The sequence below is a fragment of the Mustela putorius genome, unplaced genomic scaffold (genome assembly GCF_011764305.1).
Source record: "Mustela putorius furo isolate JIRA1106 unplaced genomic scaffold, ASM1176430v1.1 tig00003845_pilon_pilon_pilon, whole genome shotgun sequence".
Lineage (NCBI taxonomy): Eukaryota > Metazoa > Chordata > Mammalia > Carnivora > Mustelidae > Mustela > Mustela putorius.
The window spans coordinates 95,240,391-95,250,122 of record NW_025421998.1 but is presented as its reverse complement, the minus strand read 5'-3'; the positions used below and the strand labels follow the sequence as shown (position 1 = coordinate 95,250,122).

The 9,732-nt window shown below is 40.2% G+C and overlaps 1 protein-coding gene across 1 annotated transcript; it reads right to left on the bottom strand.

Annotated features, from left to right (window-relative positions):
- Positions 1-916: 916 nt before the first annotated feature.
- On the bottom strand, positions 917-8,081 carry LOC101679087 (prolactin induced protein). Its single transcript, XM_004781414.2, has 4 exons — positions 7,929-8,081; positions 5,898-6,003; positions 1,458-1,572; positions 917-1,142 (listed from the first exon to the last, which is right to left on the bottom strand). The coding sequence occupies exons 1-4, from the start codon at positions 8,021-8,023 to the stop codon at positions 1,021-1,023; spliced, it is 438 nt and encodes a 145-aa protein (XP_004781471.1). The 5' UTR covers positions 8,024-8,081; the 3' UTR covers positions 917-1,020.
- Between the last annotated feature and the right edge of the window lie 1,651 nt (positions 8,082-9,732).

Genomic DNA, 9,732 nt, shown 5'->3' with positions numbered 1-9,732 from the left:
GAGACCTCAACAGTGGGAAGACCATTTGGAGAATACATTGGTTCATTGGACCCTTTGTCTCTTGAGGGGGCAATAGTTCATCTCTACTGAGGCTGATATATATTCTAGATATGGATGTATCCTTCTTGTCTGCAAGTGTTTTGGCCAGCACTGCCATCTGACGGCTTAAAGTGTATCTGATTTCTAGACATGGAATCTCATCTAATATCTCTTCAGATTACGGGAATCTTTTTTTTTTTTTTTTAATGAAAGAGTTGCAATGGGCACATGATCAAAGAATCTACCAGCTTGCCATTAATGGCATCATCAGGAAACTACTGGTAACCTACAACATGTGGGGGAAAATCTCATAAATGAGCAGCTAAAGAGATAGCTCGGAGATCACACCATTTAGGGTTATGGTGATGTTGTTCAAGATGTGGCATATACTTTAGAACAATGGTTATTCAGTGGTGCTTTCTCTTTGATAGCTAGAATATATTGGCCTAGGAGCCCAGGGTCTCTTACCATCATTTCTAGTTGTAGAGGTGATGGGTCATATGGTATCTGCAGAATCAATATGATTATGTAATGTCAGATGGCTCTCCAAAAAAGGCCACCAGCAGTGCTTAATTGCTCCCATAGCCCTTCATTTTCCACTAACACCTGACATTACCTAGCTTTCTGAGTTTTTCCTTACAGTAAGGAAACACAGGGCATGGGTACAGGGAAGGGGCATAATATTTAGGAGTCCAGAGAATTTCAGATTCTGTGAGTCATCTCTATGTCTTCATCTCTCATTCTTCCTACCAATGGACAATGAGAACCCATAAACTCCTCAGTAACATTTTTTTGAGAGAACAAAGTTCTAGAAATTCTGGGTGCTCTGAGGCTCCTCTGGGATAGATTTGGAAGGGAAGACACAACAGAACACAGAGAAGTTTGTGAGAAGTTTATTTTATAGACCACAACAGATACTCCAGCCAATTTTTCTTAAAGGAATCACCCTGGGGGGCAGTTAGACAAGGGCTTCCAGCATGATCAGACTGTCTGTATTTTCCTAATGGTATAATAATATTTATTTTCATTGGGCACCACTGATATATTAGGGCAGATACCTTCTTGTTCAATAATGTGGACCACTGTTGCTATTGCCATAGTTCCTGAAAGAGAAAAGGACAAAGATCTTCTCTGATAACACTCTAACCCCATTTCCTGGGTTTTCTACTAGTTTTAGGCACCTCCCTACTAGGGCCCAGTTTCCCTAAATCATTTGCAAGTGTATCTCCCTTGGGCTTTTCTCATACAACCCCTCAACTTTCAGACATGGGCATAGTCCCCATCCCCTGTCTCCTCTTCTTCCCTCCTTTCTCTCCCTTCTGTCCTGACATTCTGCCCCACATCCGAAGTCACATTTCTCTTTACGGTTTCCCTTGCCCTAGTGGATAGTTCTTTCCTTGGATGGCCCCTATACTTACTATTGACCGTAAAGTCCCAGTAGAAAGTTCTTGGATAATCCTCACAGAGACAAGCAGTGTAAATATAGTTAAAAGGACCATCCATTGGGCGGCTGCCTTGGAGGTAAGTTTTAATCTGTGGAGGAAGAAGTGGGCAGAGAGGACCCTGTGTTAGTCTGGGGAGCAGAAAAAAGGGAGAGAAAGGCAAGAGAGCACAAAGAAAGATGAGGACAACATCATTTGTGTGCAAATAGCAGGGATGGATGTAGATCAGAGGCACTGTGGAGTCCACTTTTATAGTATCATTTTGGGAACTAAAGTTTAAGTCAGAAGGTTTTCTGTCAACATATCTTCAAATTCCTGCTTTAGCACCACTGTGGGTCTGTGCTCTGAAAGGAAGAATTAGTGAGTTGACAGGGCAAGCAGAACTCATTCTGGGGCAGCCTTCATCTAAAGAGCAAGTTTGCTTTGGTTTCCCAACTAGGGCTTTCAGGAACTGGTTTGTGACCACAGCTTAGCTCTTGGGTGTGGAGGCCAAAACCAGGTCTTGTTGCCAGAACCATGTTCCTCTCAAACTGTGACTTTTGAAGATTGCAGTGACATCTCTCTGTCTTTCTTTTCTTGGTTGTGAGAAGAAAACAGTTACTTACCAAACTTGGCTGTAAGATAAACAAATGAAATCTTGATGGTAAATTTCCTTTTTTAATTTGAGAGGGCTTTACAACTTGAGATACATAAGTTTCAGCAGCATCAGGAAGCTTTTGTCTGGTTAGTGTTCAGCACGGGGTGTTATCCTAGAGTTCAGAGACCCAGCGGGTCCAGTGAACTCAGATGGAAAGAAATTTCATCTTTATTTTATCAACATCTCACTGAAATTGAGTATTCCTTCTGTTATTTTAGCAATGATCCTCAGTGGCATTAGCAGTGTGTATGATTTTATCATGAAGAGAAACATAGGTATGTTAGTATTAATTTACATGTTTATATATCTCAAAATATTGCCTGCAGTCATCACTACCTTGAACACAGGGTTGCATGGTCCTGGCTGGGGCCATCTGCCTGTCTCCTGAAGCTTGCCCAGGTAACTGGAAACCATGTACCGAATAGTCCATCAGCTCCAAACAGCTAATTCAAGTGTTCTCACCATTGGAATTTTACTCAGAATACTTTGAAGATCCTGGTATTTCTTTCAAGAAACCTACTCTTGCCTGGTTTACCTTTTTATGGCATTTACAACAGTTTATCTTAATAAACAAGAGTTTTCAACACTCGAATATTCAAACAAAAATCCCAATCTATTGGAATCCACTTCTTGTAAAAAGCCAGTGCACAGCTGAAGCTACTTATTCAAGCTGAGCAACAAGAGCCGTCCCATATAGTTTTTACAAAATAAAATTTAACTTGTCTATATTTTAAATGTATTGACTTCTTGGCTAATATGTTGATAAAGAAATATAAATAGTACTGTTTCAAAAGGTTTTTTTTTTTAAATTTTTAAGTAGGCTCTATGCTGGGCATGATAATGCTATCACTGTTTTTCCATATGGTAGTTTTTGTTGTAATCTAATGCATTTTTGGGAACACTTTTAAAAGCAATTTTCTGATGAGAGTTCCCTAGACTTCATGAGACCAGCAAAATGGTCCATACCACAAATGTTTAAGCCTTGTGGTTTGTCACAAGTTCTCTTTCAATTACAAATACAAAATAATTTTTTTTTTAAGATTTTATTTGACAGGCAGAGATCATAAGTAGGCAGAGAGGCAGGTGGAGAGAGAGGAGGAAGCAGGCTTCCTGCTGAACAGAGAGCCCAATGCAGGGCTCTATCCCAGGACCCTGGGATCATGACCTGAGCTGAAGGCAGAGGCTTAACCCACTGAGCCACCCAGGCACCCCACAAATACAAAATTTTTTAAAAAGATTTTATTTATTTATTTGAGAGAGAGAGAGAGAGAGAGAGAGATTGTGTGCAGGTGCAAGGAGAGGGGCAAAGGGAGAGAGAGAGGCAGACTTCCTGCTGAGCAGGGAGCCTGACCCAGGGCTTGATCCCAGGACCCCAAGATAATGGCCTGAGCCAAAGGCAGATGCTTAACCAACTGAACCACCCAGGTGTGCCTAATTGATTTTAATTTTAAATCTGTGATTCTTTTTTTAAAAATTTATTTTTTATTTATTTTCAGCATAACAGTATTCATTATTTTTGCACCACACCCAGTGCTCCATGCAATCCATGCCCTCTATAATACCCACCACCTGGTACCCCGACCTTTTACCCCCACCCCTTCAAAACCCTCAGATTTTTTTTCAGAGTCCATAGTCTCTCATGGTTCACCTTCCTTCTCTCTATCTCCCCATGTCCTCCATGCTATTTGTTTTGCTCCACAAATAAGTGAAACCATATCATAATTGACTCTCTCTGCTTGACTTATTTCACTCAGCATAATCTCTTCCTGTCCCGTCCATGTTGCTACAAAAGTTGGGTATTCGTCCATACTCCTATGGACCCTCAACTCTATGGTCAAATAATCTTCGACAAAACAGGAAAAAATATACAGTGTAAAAAAGACCATCTCTTCAATAAATGGTGCTGGGAAAACTGGACAGCTATATGTAGAAGAATGAAACTCGACCATTCTCTTACACTGTACACAAAGATAAACTCAAAATGGATAAAAGACCTCAATGTGAGATAAGAATCCATCAGAATCCTAGAGGAGAACATAGGCAGTAATCTTTTCGATATCAGCCACAGCAACTTCTTTCAAGATATGTCTCCAAAGGCAAAGGAAACAAAAGTGAAAATGAACTTTTGGGACTTCATCTAAATCTGTGATTCTAATACTTCACTTGATCAAAAATAAATTTATTTGCAAAAGTATTATAATTGTTAGAAAATTGAGATTAGATACTAGGATCTTTACACATATAAAAATAATATATTCGTAAAAATTTAAAAATATGATGTTTTTGTAACCATACATATTTTTAATATTAGAAGCTACAAATAAAAATTGGTTGGTCAGAACTAAGAAAATTCCCCATAAATTCTTTCTAACTTACAATATTGTTTATTTTATGAGATTCCTTGTACTTGGGTAGGTTTTAAAAATATTGCCTTATTTTATTGTATTAGCATTGTCCTTAAAACATAGTCCTTAAAGTTACAGTAGCACAAAAGTATTTCACATGTGATTAAACAATTTCTCAGGGGTAGAAACAGACTTCATTATCTATCATCAACAGAAACTACCATTATCATAAGACTTTTATGCACACATTCTCATTCCTTTTATCATCTGTGGTTATGCTAAAACAAAATTGAAAAATTATGATGTGGTTTCCCTCCTACCTGCTATTAACGTACAAGGTTCATATTCTTGAACTGTAAACAGACAAATTTGACAAAGCAGTTGTGTTGTTCTTTGCTCAGTGATCAGAAGTCTTTCTCTTACAGGTATGGGGCCATTTCTAGAATGTATTCTAATGAATAACAGTGTTCATGCTCCCAATTTTGTTTCTGATTTAATCATCATACATAAAAATAATTTGAGTTAGGAAACTTCTGTCATAGGAAAATGCTTGTGCTGCCTGAGAGAGTGCCCTTCTGGGAGGAGTCAGTGGGGCCTAGAACAGTGGTAGCTATCAAGGGGCAGATTGTTTGTGTGTGACAACATGTGAGAAGTCTGCCAGCAGGGAGGAGAAGACACACTCTCCTGGGGAAAAGCCTCTGTGGGTTAAAGCTGCACAGACCCCTTTTCCTGATGGCCCAGAGCAGCCAAACAGGAGCGATAATGCACAGTGATCACTCTGATCTAGTGAAGGGATTGGAACTCCCTCCCACAACTGGAGGAAATAGGGCGGAGAGTGTGGGTTCTTTGTTGGGGAGAGGAGGCTGGAACAAGAGTGAACTTCCAATGGTAGAGCAAAAGGGCAGAGGGAGGGGCAATGAACACAGCTTCTTCTTAGAGCTTACTGCAGAGGAGGGAATCAGACCCTGTGTGTTCTCTGCAACATAGCTCTTCTGTTCACCTGCCTCAATCCACTGGATGAGGTTGCAGTTTTTCTTGTAAGAACCCCCTATCCCACCCCTCGTCTCAAATAATCATGTCTAGGACCTTAGAGGAGCTCTTACCTCTTCTCCCCCAGCCCTTACACTTTTCCTCTCTTCTTCCATTTAGCTGTGCTTTTCTCACTACTCATTCCTTCTTTCCTTCTCATTCTTACTACACCTGTCTGCATCTGGTTCCTTCATCTGTAAAATGAGAATAGTAATCTGCCCCAAGGTCTGATGATTGTTCTGAGGCTCAAGTAGCATAACACATATGAGAATTGGGAGCATGAGGATTGCTATTCAGCATTTTATTAGGTATAATATGCAATGGTAAAGTGAGAGATTAATCTAATTGTACTCATACCTAAGGAGTCAGAGTTTTATGAGTTTACTTCCCCAGGTCTCTACTTACCACCATACATTCTCTTAATTCTGTTGCAACTTTAAATTTCATAGTGACTTCTTCATTTTCTTTTGCATTTGAGGGCATGTCCAATTGCATTTTTATCACTTCTCGACTAGTTTTGGGAAGAGAGAAGCAGGGCAGAAATCAGAGATCTGTCCACGAGAGAGGGGCACAATGAGCAGAACAGAGGGAAGGAACAGGGAAGGTGCAAGGGAAGGGGATGATGGCATATGAATCATTTGCTGAGCATCACAACCCTTGGGAATCTTTGATCCTTGTTTGGTTTGGTTGTTTTCTACAGACTCCCTTTTGTTTAATAAAGCAACTTTGATGCTTTATTTAAAACTGAGCATCGTTGTTCTTTCCACTGACAAAAAATAAGTTCAAAGAGAATAAAAGTACAATATTACATGTAATTTCTTAGTAAAATCCTCCAGGTTCTGTTGATTGTCCACTATGTGGGAGGGCTCAAGCTATCGTTAGTAGAATATTCCATATCAACAGAATCATACTAAACCATAAACATCTTAATGCACTGGAAGAATTTTTAGAGTCATCCTTGAGATCCTCCTTCTTTAGTTCCTGGGCCTAGGAATTTGTTTTTCTTTAGGTCTGCAGTGAATTTGGACACATGGCCATATTTGGGAACTTTAGATGATACCCTACTTTCAAGCCACATACCACAATCTGATGGGAAAAGAAAATGGAGGCCGAGGGAAGTCAAGGATTTTTCCATCAGGGATGTCTGGGTTCTGGACTAGGAGACTTACTTTCTCTCTCCTAGAAACTCTTGGTTGAGCTCTTTAGGTTTTGGGTGGGACAGGAGGAAATTCAGGTTTTTTTGCTACAATGCTTCAGGGTCCCCTTTTCCTAGAGTAAAGCATCTCAGATTTTGGAGATATTCCATTTCTTCTACCAGTTGCTCTAGTGCTAAGTGCACAGAAAAGGGTGTGAAGAATTAAGTGTCTCCAAAATTTCTCTCATCTGTAAATGAATTTGGGATTGATAAAATGACCATCTTAGTCAGAGTGAGTGATCAGATCAGCTTGCCTGGTAGTGAGGAACTTCCTGGGATGAGGGTCTTTCAGTGCTAACTCCGAGAAATTCCTGGACAAATGGGGATGGCTGATCACTCTAATTAGTATAGCTTATTTCAGTGTTTTGCTGTCCCATCTCAGGGCTACATGGGGTGACATCTGTATCTGAACCTGCCCCTACTCAGTGTTTCTTAGGACAATGGCCTCCACTAGCAACTTGTTAAAACTCTGAATGGTTTACTTCAGGACAGTATATCTGGTCATGCCACAGAATGTATCATCAGAATCACAATTCAAAAACCCAGCACTCAAAACCATATTCCTGTGAAGAAAACCCTCTAGATTTGCTGAGTGGCCCTGCTTCTCCTAGACCCTGGCTGCATTTCCTACTTCATTTGCCTGATTTCCCTGCTTCCTTCAAAAATGTACCCTCAGTGATTTGACTACTGAATCTGTGCTCCTAGGGCCTACTGTGGGTCGTGGGTGGGTGTGTCCTTGCTTTTGTCTTTGGGCTTCAGAATAGGAAGAATGTCTAAGCTTCTGGGCTAGCTCAACTTCAGGCTCTGGGGTCAAGGATCAATGATCAAGGCTTCTGATCCTTTCACCAGTCCTGCCAAAATTGTGTATCACAGACCTGCTAAACCTACTGTTCTAGGAGACAAGTTGTGAGAACATAAAGTTTACTGAGCAGAAATCTAACAAAGGTGTAGACTATAGATAGGATGTAGATCAGAGCCACAGAGGAAGACTGATTGTTAATAAAAGCCTTTATGCACACTGAGTGCCATATTTCCATGGACAACCAGAAGCATCCAGTGGAAATAGAGGGGAGCTGATAAGACTTCCTAAGAGGAGAGAAGTGGGACCTGACCTGGGGTTTATAAGCATCCCTGGGACTAGAGATCTGGGAAGTTGAAAAGTTTTCAGGGATAGATTTCCAGGCTAGGATAGAAGCCCTCCCTGAAGGAATTTTTGTGAGGAGGAAAAAGACTTGGCTCACGTGTCTTCCTGAGCTTTGTTGGTTCCCAAGTGTAGACAGAGAACAAGGACCAAGATGCCAGGGCCGGGTCTCAACAGGAGCTGGAGAAGGTGCATGGTGGAGGAGACAGAATATGATGTCCTAGAGAAGTACTGTCCCAGGTGGCCAGCATACTCCTTATATGCAGATCAAGGAAGCGGGAGAGTTGCCAAGCGGATGTATGTGGTCAATTACCCATTTTATCCTTCCCACTCATGCTCTTTCCTTGTTGAGCTAAAGTTTGTTTTTCCATTGAAAAAGTCAACATTCAGCTATAGTGTTCAAGTCTAGGTGAGGAGTTAGATTATCCCTCCTCATTTACTTAATATACCAGAGTTTCTCAGAATAGCCAAGACCTCAAAAGACATAGCAGTTCTTTCCTAGCTTACAGAAATGTTTTCTTTTCCCTCACAATCATATGCCTGCTGTATGTAGCCTTAAGAACAGTTTGCTTCTCTAGTCTCTAGAGGTAGAGAACCCAGCTGTGGTAGATTTCAGTTCACAACTCTAGGACACATTTGCTTGATCCCCTGAGAGTAAGTTTAAGAGGAGATGTTCTTCAGAAAATTTCACAGGGCTGCTAGTGTGATTAGGATTCTCCTAGGGGCCACCACCAATTATGACAGAAGATGGGCTGCTCTGAATGCTGGGAAATTAAGACCATAAAACTGGGTAGCACAAATATGTGTGTGATTGCTGAGTCCTTAACTTCAGGGGCTATAACATGAACACACACACACACACACACACACAAACACATAGTTTTTGGTTCTATTTGATAATCCTAATTTAGCTGGTGTTTGAGAAGGGACCATAAATGTTGAAAAGGTTGGAACCCATATTGGCTATAAGTGTATTTGAAACTTGGGGGTGAAATCATGTCCTAAACCCATGATATAGCAAACAGTTTAGATGGAAAGGGCAGGTGGGGAGTAGAGAAGTTAAGGCAGCTGGACATGTTGTACTAAATTCTTGACATAATTTTTGCTGAGCTTCAAGATGCCTCAGTGTTGCTTCAGTAGGCAATAGATTCCTGACATATAAGACGAATTATTGCCTATGGAACATAATTTTGAGAGGCATTGCATGGTGATATTTACATATATATTAGTTTAAAAATAATTGTTTTTTAAGTGATGGTCACATATTGGTCAGGGATATCATGGAAAGTGATATCCATAGAATAATGGAACACAGTGAGGATGCTTTACAGGCTAGTAGGAATAACCATATTTTTAACCATTCATTCCATCATGTATATTTGATTATAGGACTCCTGGGTATTTTAGCCTGATATAAATGCTTGCATATATTGGTTAAACAATTGTCGGCTAAATCAGAAATAGATATTTATTCTAGAAACTGATATGGCTTAAGGGCTAATAAGCCAATAAATCACTGCAACATAATTTTTTCAATTGCTACCCACACTGCATTAAAGATCTGGATGGAGGTGAACAGTATCAAGCAAACCTTGGTTTTAGCTTGGTTTTAGGAACTAGGCAAGTCCACCTGCAAAAATCCATGTGTCCTAAGTCTGTTCAACAGTTGACTCATAGATGTCAGTATTCATGGAGTTGAATATATCTGAAAAGATCAAAATTTCAGAGAGAAGATAGGATCTAAGTAACTGCGGCAGTTCTATAGATGGTATGTTGGAAAATTTTCAGAATGTTATTTATGACAAAAGTTTGAGGATAATATTTTCTTCTCCATGCTGTTGTTTGGAAAACTAATCTAGCAGATGGCTTCCAGGGGGAGAAAATGAAACCGAAATTGCTATGTC

What these genes read in the sequence shown, in the direction of transcription:
- LOC101679087 (XM_004781414.2), bottom strand. Translation starts at nt 8,023, where the DNA reads ATGCACCTTCTCCAGCTCCTGTTGAGACCCGGCCCTGGCATCTTGGTC. An exon ending in AACAAAGCTCAGGAAGACAC is followed by an intron (nt 6,004 to 7,928) that starts GTGAGCCAAGTC and finishes TCCCAAAACTAG; the next exon opens with TCGAGAAGTGATAAAAATGC. An exon ending in AATTAAGAGAATGTATGGTG is followed by an intron (nt 1,573 to 5,897) that starts GTAAGTAGAGAC and finishes CTTCCTCCACAG; the next exon opens with ATTAAAACTTACCTCCAAGG.